The 23,409-nt window shown below is 41.0% G+C and overlaps 1 protein-coding gene across 1 annotated transcript; it reads left to right on the forward strand.

Annotated features, from left to right (window-relative positions):
* The first annotated feature begins 1,215 nt into the window (after positions 1–1,215).
* LOC143529231 (multiple organellar RNA editing factor 8, chloroplastic/mitochondrial-like) lies at positions 1,216–8,177 on the forward strand. The gene is made up of 7 exons (XM_077025059.1): positions 1,216–1,312; positions 1,416–1,512; positions 4,822–4,953; positions 5,408–5,505; positions 7,334–7,399; positions 7,497–7,587; positions 8,174–8,177. The coding sequence occupies exons 1-7, from the start codon at positions 1,216–1,218 to the stop codon at positions 8,175–8,177; spliced, it is 585 nt and encodes a 194-aa protein (XP_076881174.1).
* The last annotated feature ends 15,232 nt before the right edge of the window (positions 8,178–23,409 follow it).

Genomic DNA, 23,409 nt, shown 5'->3' on the forward strand with positions numbered 1-23,409 from the left:
TTGGAGCCCCCGCTGGAGCCCCTGGCCCTGGTGTGGAGGGGCTCCAGCGGATTTATTTTTTTATTTTTTTATAATATATTCAAAAAACGTATTATTAAAAAAACTCATAAATTATTAAAAAAAACACACATTAAAAAAAACACATTAATATCTAAAAATAAAAAAAAATTAAAGTACTAAAAAAACATTATTCTTATTCTTCGGCTTGGTCTTCTTCGATCAACCTCTTTCGAATACGTTCCTTTTGCTTTTCCTGAATCTAGGTTTGGGTACCAATTTCCAGACATGTTTTTAAAAAAAAGTTTGGAAGATGGGTTGATTTTGGGTTTTTTTTTGAAGTTGTGGTAATTGTTTTATGTGATTTTGGGTGTGGTAATTGTTTTAGGTGATATTGGGTTTATATATAGGAAGAATACTTTTTTTTTTATTAAATTATATTAGAGATAAATCCACCTTTCTCCCACCTAAATATAAATATTGTTTAGGGACACGTGTCAACACAAAAGTCTTCCAAATCTTATGTCTCAAAATTTAGTAGGGTAAGTCGCATGCAATTTTCATCTTATTTTTTAAACGTCTATAATTTTTTCTGTTATTTTTTATAAAAATCGGATCATAATAACGAGTTTTTTTTAATCTTTAATATGAGCAGGATATTGTTATATGAAAATATTTGATCTTTTTTTTTAAATTAAGCGTCTTTTAAAAATTTACGTCTTTTAAAAACACATTTCTACTCATATTAAAGTTATGGACGTATCTATGATGTTTTTTAAAAACCGAGCATCTTTTAAAAACTGAGCGTCTTAAGATGTTTAATGTATTTTATGACGTTTTTTTTAAATTGAGCGTCTTTTAAAAATTCACTTTATTCAACGTATTTTATGATATTTTTTTTTAAATTGAGCGTCTTATGGTGTTTTTGAACTTGGTAAAAATAAGTATATGTATTTAATCTTATAACAAAATATTTTTTAATTGTATAGAAAAGAAATTAGAGTACGATATTCTTATATAAAAATATAATAATATTGTTATATAAATGCAACAATAATACGAGTGCACCAATAATCAACTTTTAAATATATCAAACTTGCTTGCTTTTGTATTTCATATTACCTTGCAAGTCGTGCAAACTTGCATTAGGGTTAACTGCCGTCGGGCATTCTAGTCAGCCTTCCCTAGCTAATCTTAATCATCGTTTGGTGGATGATCATGGCCCTCCTCCTGCTATGGAAAAAATCAGTTCCAGTTACAGTTCCCCTGCTTCTGCTTCGAGGAGGATTATTGCCGCGGATTAGTCAGTCAAAAGGTATGTATCGTCCATAGATAGATTCTCTCTTTCTTGATGTATTATAATATTATTATTCGATGATTCAATCTATTGTTGTTAAGTGTAATTCATCCCCTTGCAGATTACTCTTCCTCCTCCGATGACGTTAAGGAACTTTTCGAGGAATGGATTATTGAGAAGGACAAAGTCTACGAAACCCTTGAAGACAAAAAGAGCAGGTTTCGAAATTTTAAAAAATGTTTCAACATGGTAATAAAGCACAACACCTGCCGTGATTTTTCCTCCACGCTAGGACTCAATCAGTCCGCCGATTGGACTGATGCCCAGCGTAAGGCTCGTCGCTGCCCAAGATATAGAATACCTCTTACAGCCGCAAAACTAAGACGACGGCATATTGAGGACTCAACAAGGTAACAACTGTTTGTTTCTTAGTTTTATAAACTAACTATACCGATTTTCAAAACTATAAGTTTAATAATTAAATTGCTACTCTTGTCCCTAAATCCAAAATATTTGAAGAAATAGCGTTTAGGTATTTATACAAGTTAGTTACATGCTGTTGCAACATAGCTCAACTTGTATTGGTGATGAAGGGGACCAGGGGTTTTTCCTGCAGTTGGTCTTTGGGCGGCGGGTAGGGCTGTAAACGAACCCAACGTTCGGCTAACAATTCGTGAACCGTTCGGCAGGAAGTTTGTTCATGTTCGTTCGTTTACTAAATAAACGAACATGAACAAGATATTTCGTCTTGTTAACATTAACGGACGAACATGAACAAAGAGCTCGTTCCTTCATTAAGGTTCGTGAACTTTCGGAAATTTTGTTCATGAATGTTCGTTTATTTATGTCTGTTTGCGTTCGTTCGTTTACGTCTGTTTACATTCTTTCATGTCCGTTTGTCTATGTTGTTAACTAAAGATATTTTATATATATTTTATTTTTTTTATATTAACTTTAGTTTTTATATTCTTATAATTTTGTGGCCCTAATCTCCAATAACTAAGAAACCCTTATAAAACACTATGTGTCGTCCACAAATATAGAAGTCTTCTCTGCTCTACGCTAATGTTCATGTTCAGTTATGTTCATGAACTGATCATTCGTGTCCGTTTGTATTCATTCATTCGTTCGTTCGTTTGTGTTCGTGAAGGATCTTAGCGAACGAACACGAACAATTCTATATTCTTAATGAACGAACACGAACATGAAAACTTGTTCGGTAATCTGTCCGCGAACCGTCCGTTTGTCGATAAAACCTTAGCGAACGAACATGAACACGATCCTGTCAGGTCCGGTCCATTTACACCCCTAGCGGTGGGTCTTTTCCTCCTGGATTGGTGGATGGCGGTTTGACTTTGGGTTGTTCTCATTGGAGACGCCCTACTTATGGTGGGGTACCCCTTTTCGGGTAACTGGGATAGGGGCATACTAGGGTCGGGGCGGCGGGTTGCTGTTTAAAAAAAATTATAAAAAAAATAGTGAGTTAGTTACATACAAAACCTTTGTTGTCTTTCCGCAACTTCCGGAACCAACATCTTCTCTTCCACCAACACTTCCAGGAATGCTAAAACCTCGATTACTAATCTTTCTTTTTCACTTTTCATCTCCCATTATGGTATGCTATGGTATACTGTTCTTCCCACGCTGTAACTCTCGCCCTTGAACCCCACACACCACCATTGTTTGTATGATTGTGGCTCCTCTTTCGTTCTTTCCATCATTAGCTCTACCGTTGATGCTGTACTTTGCTATAAAAAAGATTAAATCTTGATTGGTACTTCCATCTTATATTATAAGATGATATCATAATTCCTAAGCTTGTAATGAAGAATTATTACACACCCATCTCAAGAACAAAATGTAGATAATCTCGAATTCGATTATTCTTTATCAAAACTATTATACATGTTTTCAAAAGCTGATGGGTTAAATCTATCTATCACAAAGAAAAATCATGTGATATTTACAGGTTGGTGCTTGATACAAATACGGACCAATTCTTGTTACGTGCATAATTAATACTCCAATATTACAAACTCAGAATACAAAGATGTATAAAAACATTGTGTTTAACCATAACAATATTATATTATCATTATTTTATATATACATATTTTTTTGATTTTTTAAATCTTTTCATAAAATACTCCAAACATTTTTTAGTTGAATTTAAATCTGCATAAACACACATGTTAGTTGTCATTAATATTAATATAAATAAACAGATTCAACCTGTCAACGCCAACACAAACCATCAATCTAAGCGTGGTCACAGGTTTAAACCTTCACACAAAAAGATCTTAACTGTCTAAATCGATATTGAAGAATCGTGCATGCCCATATCGTAAATTGAGTACATAAAAAGGATGTAAAAACGGAATCTGAATTGAGAATTAACCAATTGCTGGAGATTGAGCATGTCTTCTTTTGTGTAATATTATTATTACCACCACCACCACCACCATATTTTTATCAAGACTATTATGCATGTTTTCAAACATTGATGGCTTATATCTAACTATAACACAGAGAAAAAATCGCGTGAACGAACATGAATATTTTATGGGTTGATGCTTGATACAAACACCGACCAATTATTGTTACATGTTAATTAATACCCAAATATTACAAAGTTCATAATACATATATGTATAAAAACATTGGGTTTAAACTATTACAACATTATATATATTAATTTTTTAAATTTTCATAAAATACTCAAACATTTTCAACTAATTTTAAATCTGCATAAACACACATGTAAACTGTCAATATTAAAATAATAAACAGAATCAACCTGTCAACGCGAACTCAAACCATTTATTTAAGCGTGTTCACAGGTTCAACCCTTCACACAAAAGACCTTAACTGTTTGAATCGATATTCAAGAGTCATGCATGCCCATATCATAAATTGAATACAAAAGGATGTAAAATCTGAATCTTAATTGAAAATTAACCAATTGTTGGGGATTGAGCATGCCTTCTTTTATTGGGTGGTTTGTTGTTGGGGAGTCTTGATGCTCATTCTCTGTCAATGATCCACAATTCTTGATTATGCTTTGATGATATTGAATTTTTGGTTCTTTTTGTGGGCGTTTGGTTTTGAAAATAAAAAAGGGTTTGATTTGTTTTTGTCTGTGTTTGGGATCAAAAGTAAAGATGAAAGGGTTTTACCTTAACCCCCTAAAACAACGATAGGAGCTTGGTATTTCAAGTACTATGCCGCCTTTTATATTTTCAAACCTAGTTTTTGCATTAAAAAATGTCAAAATTACCGTGTGTATGGTTTATATAAATAAAATATATATCATCGTTTTGGTTTATAAGTTATGATTTTGGCTTTTATTTATACAAGCCAAGTTGACATTGGCTCTATGTACAGCCCTATGTACAAGTGGTTAAACTATAAAAATGATACAAGTGTTTTAAAGCTTGATGACCTTATTACTTTAAGTTTTTCATTAGAGTGAATTTTGTTTTTAGTCCATGTAATTTACCTAATTGTTAGTTACATTCATTTTTTAGTCCGGATGAGGAGATGATCCTGGAAGATGGCTGTGATTATGAACACTGGTTTGTTGTGGTGGGGAAACCACAGGGTACAAGAGATGAGATCATTCACTCGTATATCAAGATCTTAGAGAAGGTTGTTGGAAGGTACTTACCTTTAACCAAATATTTGTTTCATATATTCATGTTTGGTTGCACTTCTTCGAAATTTAATTACGTTTTAGCTGTAAGTGTTCAATCTAATGCTTAATTATAAGCGTTGTTTTTAGTGTACATGGAAGGATGATTTCTTGGTTAGTGGTTATGTATGTGGTGGTTTACATATTTCAATGTAAAACTAAATCTGGAATTTGCTTATTGATGAATAGCAGCATCATTTCCAGTATAATTCTGGACTGTGCATTTCATAATACTATAGATAGTGTGCCTATAGTATGCAAGACTATATATGTTGCTTATACATAGATACAAATACATACATACACACACAACATAGATAATACATGCATAGATATTACATGCGTGCTTTGCTTTAGGTTCCTAATCTGCTCTAAACACTATAAAGTTTACTCTGGGATTTATTCTACTTTGTGGTTTCCAGCTATGATGAAGCAAGGATGAAAATTTATTCGGTGTCAACTAGATGCTATTATGCTTTTGGAGCCCTTGTCTCCAAAGAGGATTCCTACAAGTTGAGAGGTAATAACTTAGCTGCTTTTTTGTCACTCGCTGTAGTTTAAAAACAGTAACAATTATTAATCATATTGTTGTTATTATTATTGTTATTATTATTGTTGCTGCTGCTCTTAATGTTATTAGGTTATTGTTAAAAGAGGGTAAAAAATGAGAAGTGTAAGAAGGCACTATTGATTGCCATGTTTTTTAAACGTTCATAACTTTTATATACGACGTTTTTTTTTATTAATTGTACCATAAAAACAATTTTTTTTATTTTTAAAATGAGTGCCATTGTTGTTGTATAAAAATAATATAATTATGTTTTTCAGTGTCGTTGTGTCTCTCTACTTGTCATTGTGTCTTTATGCACGTCATTGTGTTTTTTTTAGTTGATGAAATCTGAAAGTTATAATAGTATTGTCGTTGTATAAAACTAATATAATTTTGTTTTTCAGTGTCATTGTGTCTCTCTACTTGTCATTGTGTCTTTATGCACGTCATTGTGTTTTTTTTTAATTGATGAAATCTGAAAGTTATAATAGTTAAATAACAATGTTGTATATTCCTAGTATGTAAAAGTGTTGATAAAATAACAACAAATGTATCTAATACATAATACACAATGATGAATACATATATTACACAATGACTTGAAACGTAAAATACAATGGTTGATAGATATTACACAATGACCTAAAACGTAAAACACAATTGTGAATTCTTGTTACACAATGATATGAACGTAATACCCAATTAACATAATCTTGTTTTACAAATTAATTGACAGCCACATGTCAATTCTAAACAAAAAGACAATAAACACGATACACAATGACTAACGGTTAATGACGAGTGGAAAGACAAAATGACTAATAAAAGGCAATGAACGTAACACACAATGGCTAAAACACAATGATGAGTAGAAAGACACAATAACGAACAAAAAAACTAAAAACGTAATTTTTTAATATATAATTTTTATATAACAAAGTCAGGGTGGGGTTATTGTAAGAAGTGAAAAAAAATAAGAAGTGTAAGAAGGATTTTTTCTTTCAAAAAATCATAACTCACAAACGAAAATGTTTTTTGAAAAACCGCTTCGGAGCCTCTCTAAAACGCTACCTTAGCTACCTAAAAAAAAGTTTTTTTTATGACGTCATCATCGATTAAGATTTTGGAATATTCCTTCTTACACTTCTTATTTGAACCTTTCCCAACAAAGTCATACTCTGATTAAAAACGCTACGCTCGTTTTTATGGTGTAATTTTTAAAAAAAGAATAATGTCGTATATAAATGTTATGAACGTTTTAAAAAAGTTGGAGGAAATGACATGTGCTTTGATGTGAAGAGCGAATCAACGAATGTGAGATATTTTCCCTTTATGTCCTTTCTTTCCTCAAACTAATCTCAACCCATGGATCCATCTTATTTCCAGTCACAAATAAAATTGACGGACTAGCTGAAATTTCTATCAGTTAATGAAAGAGCCCAATGCACCAAAAATGCATGTTGGGTCTTTGATCTGCTTCTATTTTTACTTTCTATAAGCGAGCCCGAGCTTTTTCCAAGGCCCCTTCGTGCAATTCTTTTGAATTTTTAATAGTATTTAAGATTCTCTGTTTTCGATTATCTAATAAAAAATTTGTTTATCACTTTGTATTTGCAAAAGAATCTGGATAGTATAAGGATTTTTGTTGACAACTCTAAAACGGGCTATCCAAGATCAATGGACTAGATTCAATCTCACTCTTCTCATGTGTTTTTTTCACTAATCTCATTTTTGTCACTCGCTGCAGTTTAATAACTTGCAATATTATTATTGTTATTGTTGTTTTGCTTTTGTTTAGACTGCCCGGGCGTTCTTGCGGTGCTACCTGATCGTTATATAGATGCTAAGAACAAGGATTATGGAGGTATCACATTCCATTTGATATTTTCATTAGATCATTATGAGAGGTTATTTGTGATTAGTAAGTAATTTCTTACCGCATTTGCATATTCATGTGGCAGGGGAACCATTTATTGACGGGAAAGCTGTTCCATATGATCCTAAGTACCATAAGAAATGGAACACATTGGCAGAAACTATCGCTAGAACCAGGTATGACATGACCCGACCACCAAGCTAGTCACAGAACTATCAGTCTGAGCATAGTAGACATGAAGCTTCGATTTCACTATATTTCACTTTTTAGACCTGACTGTTTTTATACACTGTTCTTGTTGTTGCTACACCCTGCTAACAAAAAGGGTTGAATCTTGATTGGTATTCTCATCTTGTATAAAAACATTCGGTTTATTATTATTATTTTTCTATATTTTTTCATAAAATACTTAAAAACATACTTAAAGGGAAAGGTTCAAATAAGAATGGGAAATAAAAATGAGAAGGGTGAGAAGGATTTTCATAATACTTTAAAAAAATCATAAATCACAAACGAAATCTTTTTTTGAAAATCCTATTCGGAGCCTCTCTAAGACACTACTGTAATCTAAAAAAAAATAAATTTTGGTGACGTCATGATGACATCATCATTGTGTCTAGTATTAGATACAATGGCGCATGTTGTGTCTAATATTAGACACAATGACACTGCCACGTCATCATTGTGTCTAAATTGTGTCTAAATTAGACACAATGTGTCTAATATTAGACACAATGATGACGTGAAATTTTTTTTTTTCAGGTAGCCATGGTAGCGTCTTAGAGAGGCTCCGAAGTGGTTTTCTAAAAAACGTTTTTGTTTATGAGTTATGATTTTTTGAATGTTGAAAATCCTTCTTACCCTTCTTACAATAACCTCACCCAATCTTAAATCTGCATAAACACATTCAACTGTCAGTGCGAACCCTACCCATTCAGTCAAACGTGATCACAGGCTCAATCCTTCACACCAAAAGATCTTAACTGTTTGAATCGATATTGAAGAATCATGCATGTCCGTATCATAAATTAGTACAAAACGATGTAAAAACTGAGACTGATTTGAAAATCAACCGATTGGTGGGGATTGAGCATGTCTTCTTTTGATGGGTGGTGGTTTGTTGTTGGGGAGTCTGGATGCTCGTTCTCTGTCAATGATCCCCATATCTTGATTAGGTTCTGCTGATGTTGAATTGTGGGGCTTTGATGATGTTGAATTGTGGGTTCTTTTTGTGGGTGTTTGGGATCGAAAGTAAAGAAGGGTTTGATTTGTTTTTGTCGGTGTTTGGGATTAAAAGTAAAGATGACAGGGTTGATTTGAGCGACGTTTTCAGAACCGGACCTAATATCAAACTCATTAAGTGTTTTAAAGCTTGGTGATTTTTTTACTTTTACTTTTATGTTAGTAAATTTTGTTTTTAGTCCATGAAATTTATCTCATTGCATGTTACATTCATTTTTCCCCCAAGGTATATTGGGAGGGTGCTTAGACGTCATCTGGAAAAGCTAAAGGTCGAGCGTACGTGATTTTTTTGGCATGGACAGGACTGACACTTGGTGGTGTGGGTGTTTGAAGAGTTTTATTTAATTATTGGCTATTATGTTTAGAAAATTTTATTTCAGTTTATTTACCAAGGCACTTTCGTCGTGGATTATGTTTTAAGTTGAACTATGGTCTATGTTGTTTGTGTTTCGGGTAAAAATCAACAATAGGGATTTTGTAACCAAATTAGTATGCGAGGTAGTGTGAAAATAACAGTGAACACAATGATTTATCACGAGGGAAAAAAAGCACTTGATCTTGAGGATTGCTGGCACAAAAAAAACCTCGAACGGTGAAAACTATCACCTCCAATCCAGTACTAAAAAGTGTTGTGATTACAAGGGTGGAGCTTGAAATGATCGTAGCCAAGTGTTATGGAAGTATTAAGTTGCTAAGTGTGCGAGTTGTCTGTTTCCAGTGATCAATTCGGCTAGTATATAAAGAAAAACGATAACAACTAACATTCTGATAAACTCGAAATCCCTAGATTAAGTCTAAATGTTGCTGTTATCTCCCACGTTCTGAGTGATGGACTTCGTGTTTAGCCATTGTAAATGTGAGATTCAATGACCATATTTAACACGTGCTTTAATCTGCAAAACAAATAAATAATAGAGGACAAAAAGGGTTAGTTCAAATAATATGCTCAGGATATTCTAATATCCCCAAATACTTCAGAATTCTGAGAATAACTTCAGTCTTAGCAGTTTGTACTATGAGCTAAACGATAATCGGTCACAAAGCCACAAGTAGTAATGAAAGTTACAACATTGGGTTAATGGGCTTTTTTATTGTTCAGTGGGTATAGTTTAGTTTAATAATATTTAAATTTAAATTAATTAGTGGGCTTTTAATCATGAAATTACAGTTGAGCTTTAATTTTAAAGAGGTAACATAATTTTTTTTCCAGGGGTAACGTAATATTTTTTTAGGGGTAACGAAATAAAACCGTAAAAATAAAATAAAAATTTGCACAACGTCGTAAAAGTTGAGGGGTAGTGGGTGCTACCCCTCCTTATATAGTACATCCGCCATTGAAACTAACTATGGGAAAATATCAGCTACTTTGACCTGTTTGAACTGTGACCATGATCCGTTGAACCGTGACCCGTGAACTAACCCCATTAATCCAACAAAGCCCAAGTTTCTTTTGTCCTTTTGTTGTAGGGGACAAACATGTCCACTCGTGTGACGTTTCGTTTTGTTTGACTTGGTACACGATTTTGTACGAAAAAATTTAACACGTCAGCTACACCAACCAATATGCAGATAGTATTTAGTGTATAACAATAGCGTTCTCATGTGAAGCCTAACACTATGTTCCCAAGTTTCATTTAGTCATGGAAAAGAAAAGAAAATGAAAGAAAAGTGAAAGAATCATGTTCCCAAGTTTCATTTAACCATGGAAAGGAAAGGAAAAATAAAAGATTTTTAGAGTAAATTTGATAAGTTTTGTTTTCTTTCCAAATTGGAAAGGAAATGAAGGAAAAGAAAACTTAACCTTTTCATTTCTTTTCTTTTAATGAGTGAACTTGGGAACATCTAATATAATAAAAGAGTAACATAAAAGCTGATGTGACAAGCATAGAGTGTTTTTAGCGCCTACGTGGACGTCCTCTAGAGCCTTCATTCCACGTATCATCTCCACGTTTATTTTGATTATTATATTTGATTTTCCACCTTTTTTCTCTCTCGATATTTAAGGAAATTAATATTATTTTTTACGTTATTCACCTTCATTTTTAAGCGGTCATAACCTTTTCATATGTTATTATTTTTTAAAAATAACTACACCATAATAACGAGTGTTTTTTTATCTTTAATATGAGTAGGGTATTGTTATATAAAAATATTAAAAAAAACTAAGCGTTTCTATGGTCAGCGTTTTATTGTTTTTGAACTTGGTAAAAAATCGGTGTTTGGTGTTTTTAAACTGTACGTTTATGGTGTTTCCCCCCAAAACGTTTGTAGGATTCTCAGAAATCACTTATGAGCAAACAACGTTATCGTCGCTTTCCCCGCAAACGCGTGTACAAAACTAGTAGTGTAAATATAAACTGGAACCAAGTCGAACAGATTAGATCCAAAGCAGGTGTAAGCCCAAGATAAATGCTTGGGCCATTTAACAAGTTCTATTGGTCCTGTAAGATACTTATGCCCATCTTTAATTCAAGATCATAGTAGAACGTTAATTGAAAATTTGTATGCATTAAGATCTATAAAAAGTAATTACAAAACGTACAAACTGTTTATCCAAAAGTGATCGTAGTCTGCATTAGAGTTGCATAAATCGGGTATTCTTAAGAACCGGTTCTAGTTCTAGAACCGGTTTCGGATATAATCAGTTCTTAAAAACCGGGTATTATAAGGAATCGGTTTCGGGTCCGGTTCTTGGTCGAAAATCCATACCATTGGTCAATCAACAGGTTCCTAGCGAACCATGCAAGCAAATCTACCCCATTCGTTAACACATTGAGAAATTGCCTAAAGAAAAGCCAATTCAAGTGGACGCCTGAGGCTGAGCAAGCTTTCAATGAGATAAAAGAATGTCTGATAAATCTGCCCGCGCTCACAGCTCCACTTCCTGGCGAAACTCTAACATTGTACCTGTCAGCAGGAGAACGCGCCATCGGCGCAGTGTTGTTGGTGGATCGCAAGGGAATCCAAACACCAATATATTATGTGAGTCGGGTGCTGACAGATCTCGAGACGCGCTACTCCATCATAGAAAAGTTAGTTTTGTCACTAACACACGCGTCGCGCAAGCTTCATAGATATTTCAATGGTCATCCTATTGAAGTTCTGACTGGTTACAACATCCAGCAAGTCTTGCGGCGTCCCGCGCTCTCAGGAAGGCTGACAAAATGGGCGCTGGAATTAGGAGAGCACACGATCGCCTATAAGCCCCGTCCAGCAATAAAGGGACAAGTCTTAGCTGATTTCATCGCAGAAATCCCTGAAGGAAAAATTGAAGAGGCTCAGCGCGAGGTAGATCCTCCGCGAGCCAATGATGAAGAGAATGTTTGGAGATTATTCACTGATGGAGCTTCAAACAACGAAGGGTCCGGCGCAGGCCTCAAACTGGTGGATCCAGAAAATCATGAGTATACTTATGCAATCAGGTTGGATTTCAAGAGCACCAACAATGAAGCTGAGTATGAAGCCCTGCTGGCCGGCCTGCGCATCGCGCACAAATTCGGAGTTAAAAAGCTAGAGGCCCGTGTTGATTCATACTTGGTAGCAGCACAGGTCAATGGCCTTTATGATGCCAAGGAGAACACCATGCCTCTGTATCTAGAGCATGCGAAAAAGCTCATCGAGCAATTTGACTGCTTCAGAATCATACATATTCCGCGCAGTGAAAACAAATCTGCCGACGCGCTGAGCAAGATGGCATCAACCAGCTTCGATCACTTTGGCAAAGATGTCAGGGTAGAAGTAATGAGCAACCCGTCGGCTAAAGTAATGGATGTCAGGGTAGAAGTAATGGATATCTGAGTAACACATACTGACACGTAAAGGCTAAAAAACTCATAATTCCCTATAATAAATGCGCGATAACGTCGCGCAAAAGAGGAATAATGAAACGCCAAAGCACGTGTCAACATAGTCAGGATATTGCAAAATCACTTACAATATGACAAGGATTAAGTATAATAATTTCCTTACAACCTTGTTCTTATTTCAACGTGCAAGCATATCTTATATTCAACAAGCAAACATGCAATATAAAGAGATGAATGGGGAATGCGCAAGATGCGAATAAGGGAAAAACAAAATTTCATTCCAAAGCATTGAACTTTACAAGTTTACAAGATGATGAGATACAAACAACAAATAAAAAAAAAAAAAAACATGAAGGGCTTCTCAAGTCTCCACGTCGACGTCAGCCTCTTCATCGCCCTCAGCATCTGGCGCAGCCCGCTCCTCATCTCCAAACTGACCATAGTCAAGTTGTTCGTCCTGAATGGAGTCTTCTATCACAATAGTGTCAGGAGCGGGTCCTTTGGCCACGCCAGAGCCGCTAGCAGGGGCAGCATTCCCCGCGCCATCATCGCCGCCACCAGCCCCTTCGCACTCGTCAAGTAATTTCTTTAGCGCGCCGAGATCGGGCTGGTCTGCGAGCGCGGATATCTGCAAATCATAAGGAAAAATATGAGTACAAAAAGACTAGGAAAATAAGTCAAGGTAAACTCATTAAGGTTAAAATACCTGCGCAAGGATGGGAATGGGAGTATTCAAATACTTCTCCCCCATCTCGGCCATGTCCGCGCAGACAACGTCGAGCTGATAAGGGTAGTCGGATGGGTTCTTCTTCAGCACGCTATATTCACAACCATCCTTGAACCCTTCAGCTCGACCCACCAAGCGCGAGGCAGCGTTGCAATCCATCACAAGGGTCTGAAACTCGTCTGAGTATTTCATCGCGTAAGCGCAACGAGTCATACCCTGTGAGATTAGCCATTGGCGATCCTGCGCGAGGGAAGAAACAGACGTCTCAAGAGCAGGAATCTGAGAGTTTAACAACTCAACAGTTTCCTTAGTCTGTTTCAGCTCCTCTCTGTCGGACGCTGCTGCCGCCAAGGCCTCTTCCTTTTTCGCTCGCGCAGCATCGAGTGCTTCCTGGCTAGACGCTGCCGTCGCCAAGGCTTCATCTTTCTCTGCCCGCGCGGCCTCTAGCTCCTTCTTCAGGCGCGCAACCTCACTCTCTAATGAAGATTTGTCGGTGATAGATTGCACAAGAGCTTGGTCACGCGCCTCTGCGTCCAGCTCCAAGTCGCGCACTCGCCGCGCGTACTTGGCCGCGTCCGCCTCGGCCGCCTGCAGCTTCTCCCGCGCAGCCTGTAGCTCATGCCCGCGCTTCACGAAGGCAGTGTTGGCACTTGCTCGGTTCTCGCTGAGCTCTGCTTGGAGTTTCTCAGCTCTCTCTCGAGCATCAGAAAGATTCCAAGCAGATACTTTAGCCTCTTGCTTGGCTTCCGCAAGAGCATCACGTACCTTTACGTAATCATAGCGAAGCTCTTGGGAGGCAGCAAAGAAAGCCGACCCAGCAAACAGATGATCGTTGAGCAAGTCCACGCGAGCGCGGTCCTCCTGAAACCTCCTTTCAGCTGGAGGCACAGAATGAGCCCAGAAGTCCTCACACACACCCATGGACTGAAATGAGCTGTCCTCAGTAATATTCCATCTCGGGCGGTAAATGTGATCGGCTTCCTGCAAACACAAAGTAATGATCTAAGTCATCAAAACACTAATATGGAAGTCCGCGCAGCGGAGCAAAACGAACTTATACCTGCGGGGAGCAAGCAGAAAAGTCAGCGCCAGGGCTGCAGGGGAGCAAGCAGAAATCTCGTGGCGCTGCAGGGCTGGCGCGGCCGCCGTCGGAGTCTTCAAGTCGAACCTCCTCATCTTCCTCTGAAACAGGCCTTTTCTCCTGCGACCTGGAAGAACCAAAACCAGTCTCGCGAGGAGGGCTGCGCGCAGGAGGAGGTGAGGGAGGTCTCGACGCCGCCAGATCGGCGCGTAAAACGGCCTTCAGTGCCTGCAGGAGCAGGAGCAGAACCAACGGCGCTGGCACCGGCGCCAGCAGTGCCGCCAGCAGCTTGTACGCCAGCTATGACTCCTATGAAAAAATCAACAAAAAGAAATGGTTCATGACTTGATCTAAAAGAAAAAAGTCAGAAAATAAAAGCGCAATACATACCTTGGCGCACCGCCGTTCGCGAGTTAAACATCGCCATGAAGTCCATTCTCCCCCTTTTTGGGGGTAAAATAGGGGACTTCGAAGCGACCTCCGGCGCAGCCTCGGCACCTTGTTGCGCCTGAGGTTGATCCACCAAGGTCGCCGGCTCTACAAACATTTGAGTGAGCAAAGATTCATTAATAATTCTATCAGAATCGCACTCATAAAACCATAAAGTATAAACAAAGTATACCTGTCGAAGAGGAAACAGCAGGCGCAGCGCCGCTTCCCTTTTCTGCCGCGCGAAGGGTGGAGGTGGCGGCACCATACCTCGTGTGGACCGGAGGTCTGCCCACATTTTGAGGCAAGGAAGACAAGGAAAACTTGGAGGTAAACTCCTGGGTTTTCTCAAGTCCCTTCGCCTGAGTAGGAGGATCCTGAGCAACAGGGGCATCATCTTTCTTCTGTTTCTTACTGGCCCCTGCGCCAGTTTTCCCTTTAGCTTTACGCTTTAGTTGGGGCACCTCAGCCTCCTCCTCCTCCTCCTCCTCTTCCGCGAGCTCCAGCTCGTAGTTTTCGAGCGCATCTACAATACACGCAACAGAAAGGTTAGCCAAATCTGGTATTATAAAGGCATAAGCATAAGTACAAAGGCTTACCAGGCGCGTCGCTGTCAAAGCGAAATCCCAGATCAACAGGGATGAACATGTCATCGAAGCGATCGGGGAAGCCAACCTCCCCAGCGCCCAGCGCGACGGAGCCACCCTCCATATGCTCATCATAGGCGGCGTGGACATACTCCTTGCTGACTGCACAAAACAAGTCAAATGATATCAGCAAAACGAATTATTTCGCGCAGAAGTAATGCAATGAGTTAACTTACACAAGCCGTCAACTTGGATAACAGGCTCAGTCGCGCTGTCGGCCCACCTCCTGCTCATACCAACCCCCACCAGCGCCTCCTCGCAAATGTTCTTGGCGGGGGATGGTTCGGCAGTCAACTTTTTAACCCAGGCGCCAGTTGGGTTCTTGAAGACACCCACATCCGCAGGCGCAGAAGAGATCGCGCGCATGGTCATGCGGATGGGGATCACACCAGCCTTAATGTAAAAAAATCTCTCAGACCAGTCATGAAGGCTCTTGAAGGAAACAGTGCAGCACTTGACCTTCTGACTGCGAGGAATGAAGGAGAACCAAGAATCTTGGATCTTTGGCTTATAAAAAAATTGAAAGCGACGAGGGGTGGGCTCCTCGCGCTGAGATTTGCACATGAACTCAAAATGAGTCATGCGCACGAGTCCAAACGGATGGACTTGGGATATATGAATCCCACAAAACCTAAGCAGCGCACCCACAAACCTTGTCATCGGGAGACGAAGGTTGCAGTGGGTGAAAAAATGGCAATAAAGGGATATATAGCCGGTGGGCGGGTCCGCCGCCGTTTGCCCGGCCGCCGGCAGCATGCAGCCATACTCAAGGAGAAAACCCTGAGAGGTGATAAGGCTGTCAAAATCGGACTGCCTCAGTTTACAGGGGATCTCATCCCACTTCTTCACTGCCTTGGTCTTCCCTACCTCCTCCGATGAGGCCTCAGCAGCCCTCTTCCCCTTGCCGGTCTTCTTCAACGTAGACATTACTAACGATTTCACACGGCGATTGCTGGGGGAGATTGTGTTGTCTGGGCTATCAGACATACAACAGAGTCAGGCACAAGTTGCTTTTGAAGAACGGAAATCTGGAAGATAGGCACTTAATCGGAATAGAAAGAAAGGAAAGCTCTGAATAAACAACAAAGAAGATGAAGGATAAAAAACTCAAAGGGCTTGCTTTTATAGGCCCAGGAGAGAGAAAAATTGGTACTGATCGGACTTCACGCGCCCCCACTCGCAGGTGTAAGCCAACGCGAGCGCGACACGTGTCCCTGACACTGTGTGAGGGGACACGAAAAGAAACGATACAGGTGCTGCCAGAGTTCACGCGCCACCACTCGCAGGTACGGACCAACGCGAGCGCGACACGTGTTCCTGACACTATGTGAGGGGACATGAAAGGCAACTGTAGCACCTCGAGCACACGAAAAGTCTGACACGTCTCCATCACTGACGCATGTCAGCAACAACCAACCACGTACAGGGACGATTCGTTTCAACCAAAAGGATAGAATTTCGCGCAACGATGAGTAATAAGAAGAAAAAGACAAACCCTACTAAAAGAGCAAACTATTAAGTCTAATATCTATCTTACCTCGCTCGCGCGAGACAAGACACACATTAGACTGGGGGGGCTTGAAGAGGTATGTACCCGCCTCAACACCGAGCGAGGCGGGTCAACCCACAAGATATAGATAAGAGGCTTGAAATCAAGATATTATGAAGGCACAAAGTCAAAACCTATGCGCATGGCGCATATCACATATGCTCACGCATATCACATATGCTCATGCATCACATGCTCAGGCATCACATGCTCAGGCATCACATGCTCATGCATCACATATGCTCAGGCATCACATATGCTAAGGCATCAAATATGCTCAGGCATCACATATGCTCACGCGTATCACATGCTCACGCACCATATATGCTCACGCATATCACATCTACGCGTGGCGCATCCGTGCGTGATGCATATCACATGCTCACGCATATCACATCTGCGCGTGGCGCATTCGCGCGTGGCGCATATTACATGCTTGTGCATATCACATCTGCGCATGAAACATCTGCGCGTGAGAATAAAGAGAAGACCTCGCGCATCCTCAGGATAGGCGCATATCACACATGCACATAATCAACCTCGTCCTTATCCAAATCAGGATAAGGACAACCTTGATTGTGCACGTCAGACAACCTTCCAGAAGGTATCTTTTTAAGGAATAAGAATATGCTGATGTTGACAGCTGCCAATGAAAGGTGGACAACTCAGCAAAACCCATGTGCTACCACGTGATTGCACATGGGTCAGGTAAAATACCTGGGTCAGAGAATAATCAATGAAAGAGCACCAGGTGTCCCAAGGACACGTGGCGCAAAGCAATAGGAAGAGGCCAAAAAGGCCCTAATTGGGTCTGAGCCCAATCATTGGAAACCCTAGCACTATAAATACCACATCAACTCCACAAGGAGAGGTACGATATATTACGCTGTATCACGCAATACTAAGCAATATTAAGCAATACACTCCAATTCCTTACTCTCAGATTATTATCTTCTCCTACAAACTCTTATTCTCACACCGGAGGGTTACCCCAAAGAGGACCCCTCTGTCCCTTTCTGAGGGGTAAGTTTACGGTGCTGTTCATTTTGTAGGTGGAAGAATCCAGATTCCAGAGAACCATCGATGAAATAGCATAATCACACCCGAGGAAAGTTGATCGTCTACCAGTGAGTCGATCCACGTTTCTTCATACTTCAAGAAAGGAAATCTGGAAGCAGAAGACAGGCAATCGGAATAAAAATGAAAGGAAAAGCTCTAAAATAACAATGAAGATGAAGAATAATAACTCAAAGGGCTTGCTTTTATAGGGCCAGGAGAGAGAGAAACTGGTACTGATCAGAGTTCACGCGCCCCCACTCGCAGGTGTAAGCCAACGCGAGCGCGACACGTGTCCCTGACACTGTGTGAGGGGACACGAAAGGGAACGAAACAGGTACTGCCAGAGTTCACGCGCCACCACTCGCAGGTGCAGGCCAACACGAGCGCGACACGTGTTCCTGACACTATGTGAGGGGACATGAAAGGCAACTGTAGCACCTCGAGCACACGAAAAGTCTGACACGTCTCCATCTCTGACGCATGTCAGCACCAACCAACCACGTACATGGACGATTCGTTTCAACCAAAAGGATAGAATTTCGCGCAACGATGAGAAATAAAAAGGAAAAGACAAACCCTATTAAAAGAGCAAACTATTAAGTCTAATATCTATCTTACCTCGCTCGCGCGAGACAAGACACACATTAGACTGGGGGGGCTTGAAGAGGTATGTACCCGCCTCAACATCGAGCGAGGCGGGTCAACCCACAAGATATAGACAAGAGGCTTGAAATCAAGATATTATGAAGGCACAAAGCCAAAACCTATGCGCATGGCGCATGTCACATATGCTCACGCATCACATATGCTCACGCGTATCACATGCTCACGCACCATATATGCTCACGCATATCACATCTGCGCGTGGCGCATCCGCGCGTGACGCATATCACATGCTCACGCATATCACATCTGCGCGTGGCGCATCTGCGCGTGGCGCATATCACATGCTCACGCATATCACATCTGCGCGTGGCGCATCCGCGCGTGGCGCATATTACATATGCTTGTGCATATCACATCTGCGCATGAAACATCTGCGCGTGAGAATAAAGAGAAGACCTTGCGCATCCTCAGGATAGGCGCATATCACACATGCACATAATCAACCTCGTCCTTATCCAAATCAGGATAAGGACAACCTTGATTGTGCACGTCAGACAACCTTCCAGAAGGTATCTGTAGGGGTATGGTACTAAACCCGGTTTTACGACCCTAAATCTATCATGTTTGGCTTATTTTATTATATGGACTAATACAATGTTATTGGGCTGAGGGGGTTTTGTGAAGGTAACCCTAACTGGGCTAGGCCCATTAGGGTACCATGATGGTGGCCATGAGACTCTCTATATAAGGAGGTCTCCACCTCCTTATTAAGGGGTCATGCTCAATAAGAGCCACCACCACTTTTTTGTGTCTGTAAACAAGAAATCCTCAGGATATCTTAGCAGTCACCTCCACACCCCCGAAAACCATTGCAGGTCTCAAGCACAGCCGAGAAGAAGATCAAGATGTGGTCCGTTCATCTCGAAAATCCGTGGAAACATCGTCATGGATCAGGTCAGATTCATTTCGTGCTTCGACAGTATCCTTTAAGGAATAAGAATATGCTGATGTTGACAGCTGCCAATGAAAGGTGGACAACTCAGCAAAACCCATGTGCTACCACGTGATTGCACATGAGTCAGGTAAAATACCTGGGTCAGAGAATAATCAATAAAAAAGCACCAGGTGTCCTAAGGACACGTGGCGCAAAGAAATTGGAGGAGGCCAAAAAGGCCCTAATTGGGTCTGAGCCCAATCATTGGAAACCCTAGCACTATAAATACCACACCACCTCCACAAAGAGAGGTAAGCAAGAGTAAGCAACAACAAGCTAGAAAATACATTCCAATTCCTTACTCACTCTCAGATTATTATCTTCTCTTACAATCTCTTATTCTCACACCGGAGGGTTACCCCAAAGAGGACCCATCTGTCCCTTTCTGAGGGGTAAGTTTACGGTGCTGTTCATTTTGTAGGTGGAAGAATCCATACTCCGGAGAACCATCGGTGAAATAGCATAATCATACCCGAGGAAAGTTGATCGTCTACCAATGAGCCGATCCACGTTTCTTCAAAAACAGCATCCATAAGTCTTTGGTAGGTGGCTCCTGCATTCTTCAAACCAAAGGGCATTTTTGTGTAACAAAAAACACCATTGTCGGTTCTGAAGGTAGTCTTGTCCTCGTCTTGTGGTGCCATTTGAATTTGGTGATAGCCCTTATAGGCATCCAGAAAACATTTGAGCTTAAATGGCGCCACGGAGTCCACCTTCGCGTCAATGTTTGAGAGGGGGTAACAATCCTTTGGACATGCTTTGTTGAGGTCTTTGAAGTCAATGCACATCCTCCATGACCCGTTGCTCTTCTTTACCATCACAGGATTGGCTACCCATGTCTGGTATCGTATTGGGCGGATGATGTTTGCGCGCAGTAGATCCTCTACTTGCTCATTCATGGCCTTCGCCTTCTCATCCCCCATGACTCTTTTCTTTTGAGCAATTGGCTCTACAGACTTGAACGTGTTGAGAGAATGTTGCGCCAGGTCTCGCGGAACCCCGGTCATATCAGAGTGTTGCCACGCGAAGACCGACATATATGTTGTGAGCAATCTTTTCATTCTCAACCTCGTGTCGTCTGATATCGTAGCTCCAATTGTGATTGTTTGCTCTGGGAATTTTGGGTTGAGAATCCATTCCTCTGGCGCGTTGTCTGCCATTGGAAGTTTCATTCTCCCTTCCCGCGGTGTACTTGTCGCTGCGCACAAATGATCTCGGTATACGAACGTTACACCTGTTGGTGTTGGGAACCCCAACGTGCTGTGCGCTGGCGACGGTATGGCGTTGAATTGGGCAATCGTTCCTCTACCCAGGATCATATTGTGGCATGAAGTGGTGGGCAAGACCAAGAAGTTGACAATTTCGGCTCGCTTGTGTTTCTCATCCCCCATAGTTAGTTCAAATTGTATTTGACCTAGGGGGTGAATGATTTCGTTTGAAACACCAGAGATTGGTGCATTCACAATTTCGAGCCTTGCTTGGTCTGCTGGATCCAACTTCCTGAAACATTGCTCATACATGATGTCTGATTCACTGCCAGTGTCCACCAGGACTTTTGACACTTCATAATGAGCAATGTGTGTAGTGATGACTAGAGGACTGCTGATAGAAGGGCCTCCCCTGATTCTTGGGAAGATTACTTGTTGCTCGCGCCAATCTCCTTGGACTTGCGCGCTTCTCTTTCTCGATCGTTGCCCTTGCCTTCCTCCCTCGGCTACACAGATTCTTTTGAACTTTTTGTTGGCTGGGGCTCCTTCTGGTTGTTCATTTTCTGGTCTTGGGTTTTTCACCAGGTGAGCCAACTTGCCTGATTTCACATCTTTTTCAATTGCATCATTCAAATGGTGGCATGCATCAGTGTTGTGCCCTGTGGACTTGTGAAACTCACAATACTTGCCACTGTTTGATGGTCCCTTATAGTGTAGTGGCTTGGGGCTTTTGAACTGGACATTCTAAGTGCTTAACACTTGTGAAGGCGTTTTAGTGAGGGGGGTCCATATTCTTGGTAGAGGTCTGTTAGGATCTCTGCCACCTTCCCTCTTGTCACCCTCTCCGCGATTACGAATGTCTTTTTGGGGGCTGGGGTGAGCTTGGTTGCGCCTGCTTTTCTGCGGGAGAAAAACTGGTTTGTTGCAACCTGGACCATACAGAATTTTGTTTGCCCCTTCTTTCGTTGTTGCGCGGTGCCTCTGCTTGATGCCCTCTTTCTCTTGCTCTATCTTGGGCAATTTGTTTTTCATTTCGTGCGAAGACTCGCGATGCTTCCATTAGCTTAGCCCAAGTGGTTGGCATGCCATCTCTGCTCACGAGAGCTCTGCGGAGTTGATCACTGCGCGCACCTTGTATAAAGGCCACGCGCAAGAGTTGCTCAGTGATACCTCCAATGGCAAGAGATTCCTGATTGAAACGAGTTATGTAGTCTTCAATCTGATTGAAAAGAGTTGCTCAGTGATACCTCCAATGGCAAGAGATTCCTGCGCACGCAGTGCATGATGTCATCAGGGTCGCGCGTGTGTCTGCGCTGCTGTACGAAGTGAGCTTGGAACTTTTCCAACAGCTCTTCGAACCCATCGATTTGTCCAGTCGGCAAGCTTTCGAACCAGACACGCGCCGCGCCTGTAAGGCAGCGAGCAAACATGTGAGCAAACATGTGACACCATGTTGGCATCTAGGTTTCCAGTGTAATAAAAACCTTGTAAGAAATCGTCTGGATCTGTTGTGCCATCATATTTGCCCAAACCACTTGGCATCTTGGTTTTGTGCTGAATGGGAGCCTTCGCGATGCGCTCAGTGAATTTTGAATGCTTCACCAAGATGGCTGGCCTGTATGGTGTGGTTACGTCCACTTGCCCTCTCACTGGTGGGCTGTACGGTGTGTACAGATCCATATCGGCTTTGACTCCAGGCGCCATGTTGATGTGCGCGCGGAGCTGTGAGCCTCCTGCATGAGTATCTCGCGTCTTCCTCATGCTGTGCACTTCACTAAACTCAGCGTGTTCAGTGTGAACAGAGTGACCATCTTCCGGCGCGCGTGCCCTTTTTGTTGTTTCTTGAATGGTTTGCTTATCAAACGCTAGCCTTTGTGTTAAGTCGGCTAACTTTTTGTGTTTGACCAGCTCATTGTACTTGTCCATTAGACGTCGTTGCTCGTTTATGAGCCATTCTTTAGGGTCATTGGTTTCATCTTCTGGACCCATTGGTCCTTTTTGTTTCGCGCCGGTAAGATTTTGGAACGTGAGATCGTCTGGAGGAGTTTCAGTCTGGCTATGAGTTGTGATGAAGGGATGGTTACTGGTGGTGCGCGCAGAATCACGCGGCACCCTCAGAAACTGATGTCCCTCATTAACATCCTCACGCTCAATATCCTCCCGAACTTGATCGCTATTACGAACACCAGAAACCATGGTGAAATTTTTTAGAGAGAACTGATGAGATTTTGTTGCCGTTGTAACAGGTGATGGCGCCAATGAAGAAACGTGGATCGGCTCACTGGTAGACGATCAACTTTCCTCGGGTATGATTATGCTATTTCACCGATGGTTCTCCGGAGTATGAATTCTTCCACCTACAAAATGAACAGCACCGTGAACTTACCCCTCAGAAAGGGACAGAGGGGTCCTCTTTGGGGTAACCCTCCGGTGTGAGAATAAGAGATTGTAGGAGAAGATAATAATAATCTGAGAGTAGGGAATTGGAATGTATTTTCTTGCTTACCTTTCCTCCTGTGGAGGTGGTGTGGTATTTATAGTGTTAGGGTTTCCAATGATTGGGCTCAGATCCCATTAGGGCCTTTTTGGCCTCCTCCTATTGCTTTGCGCCACGTGTCCTTAGGACACCTGGTGCTTTTTCATTGATTAT

Source organism: Bidens hawaiensis, unplaced genomic scaffold (assembly GCF_021521415.1).
Source record: "Bidens hawaiensis isolate Kalapana, Puna unplaced genomic scaffold, B.hawaiensis_p1.1 tig00008515_1, whole genome shotgun sequence".
Classification (NCBI taxonomy): domain Eukaryota; kingdom Viridiplantae; phylum Streptophyta; class Magnoliopsida; order Asterales; family Asteraceae; genus Bidens; species Bidens hawaiensis.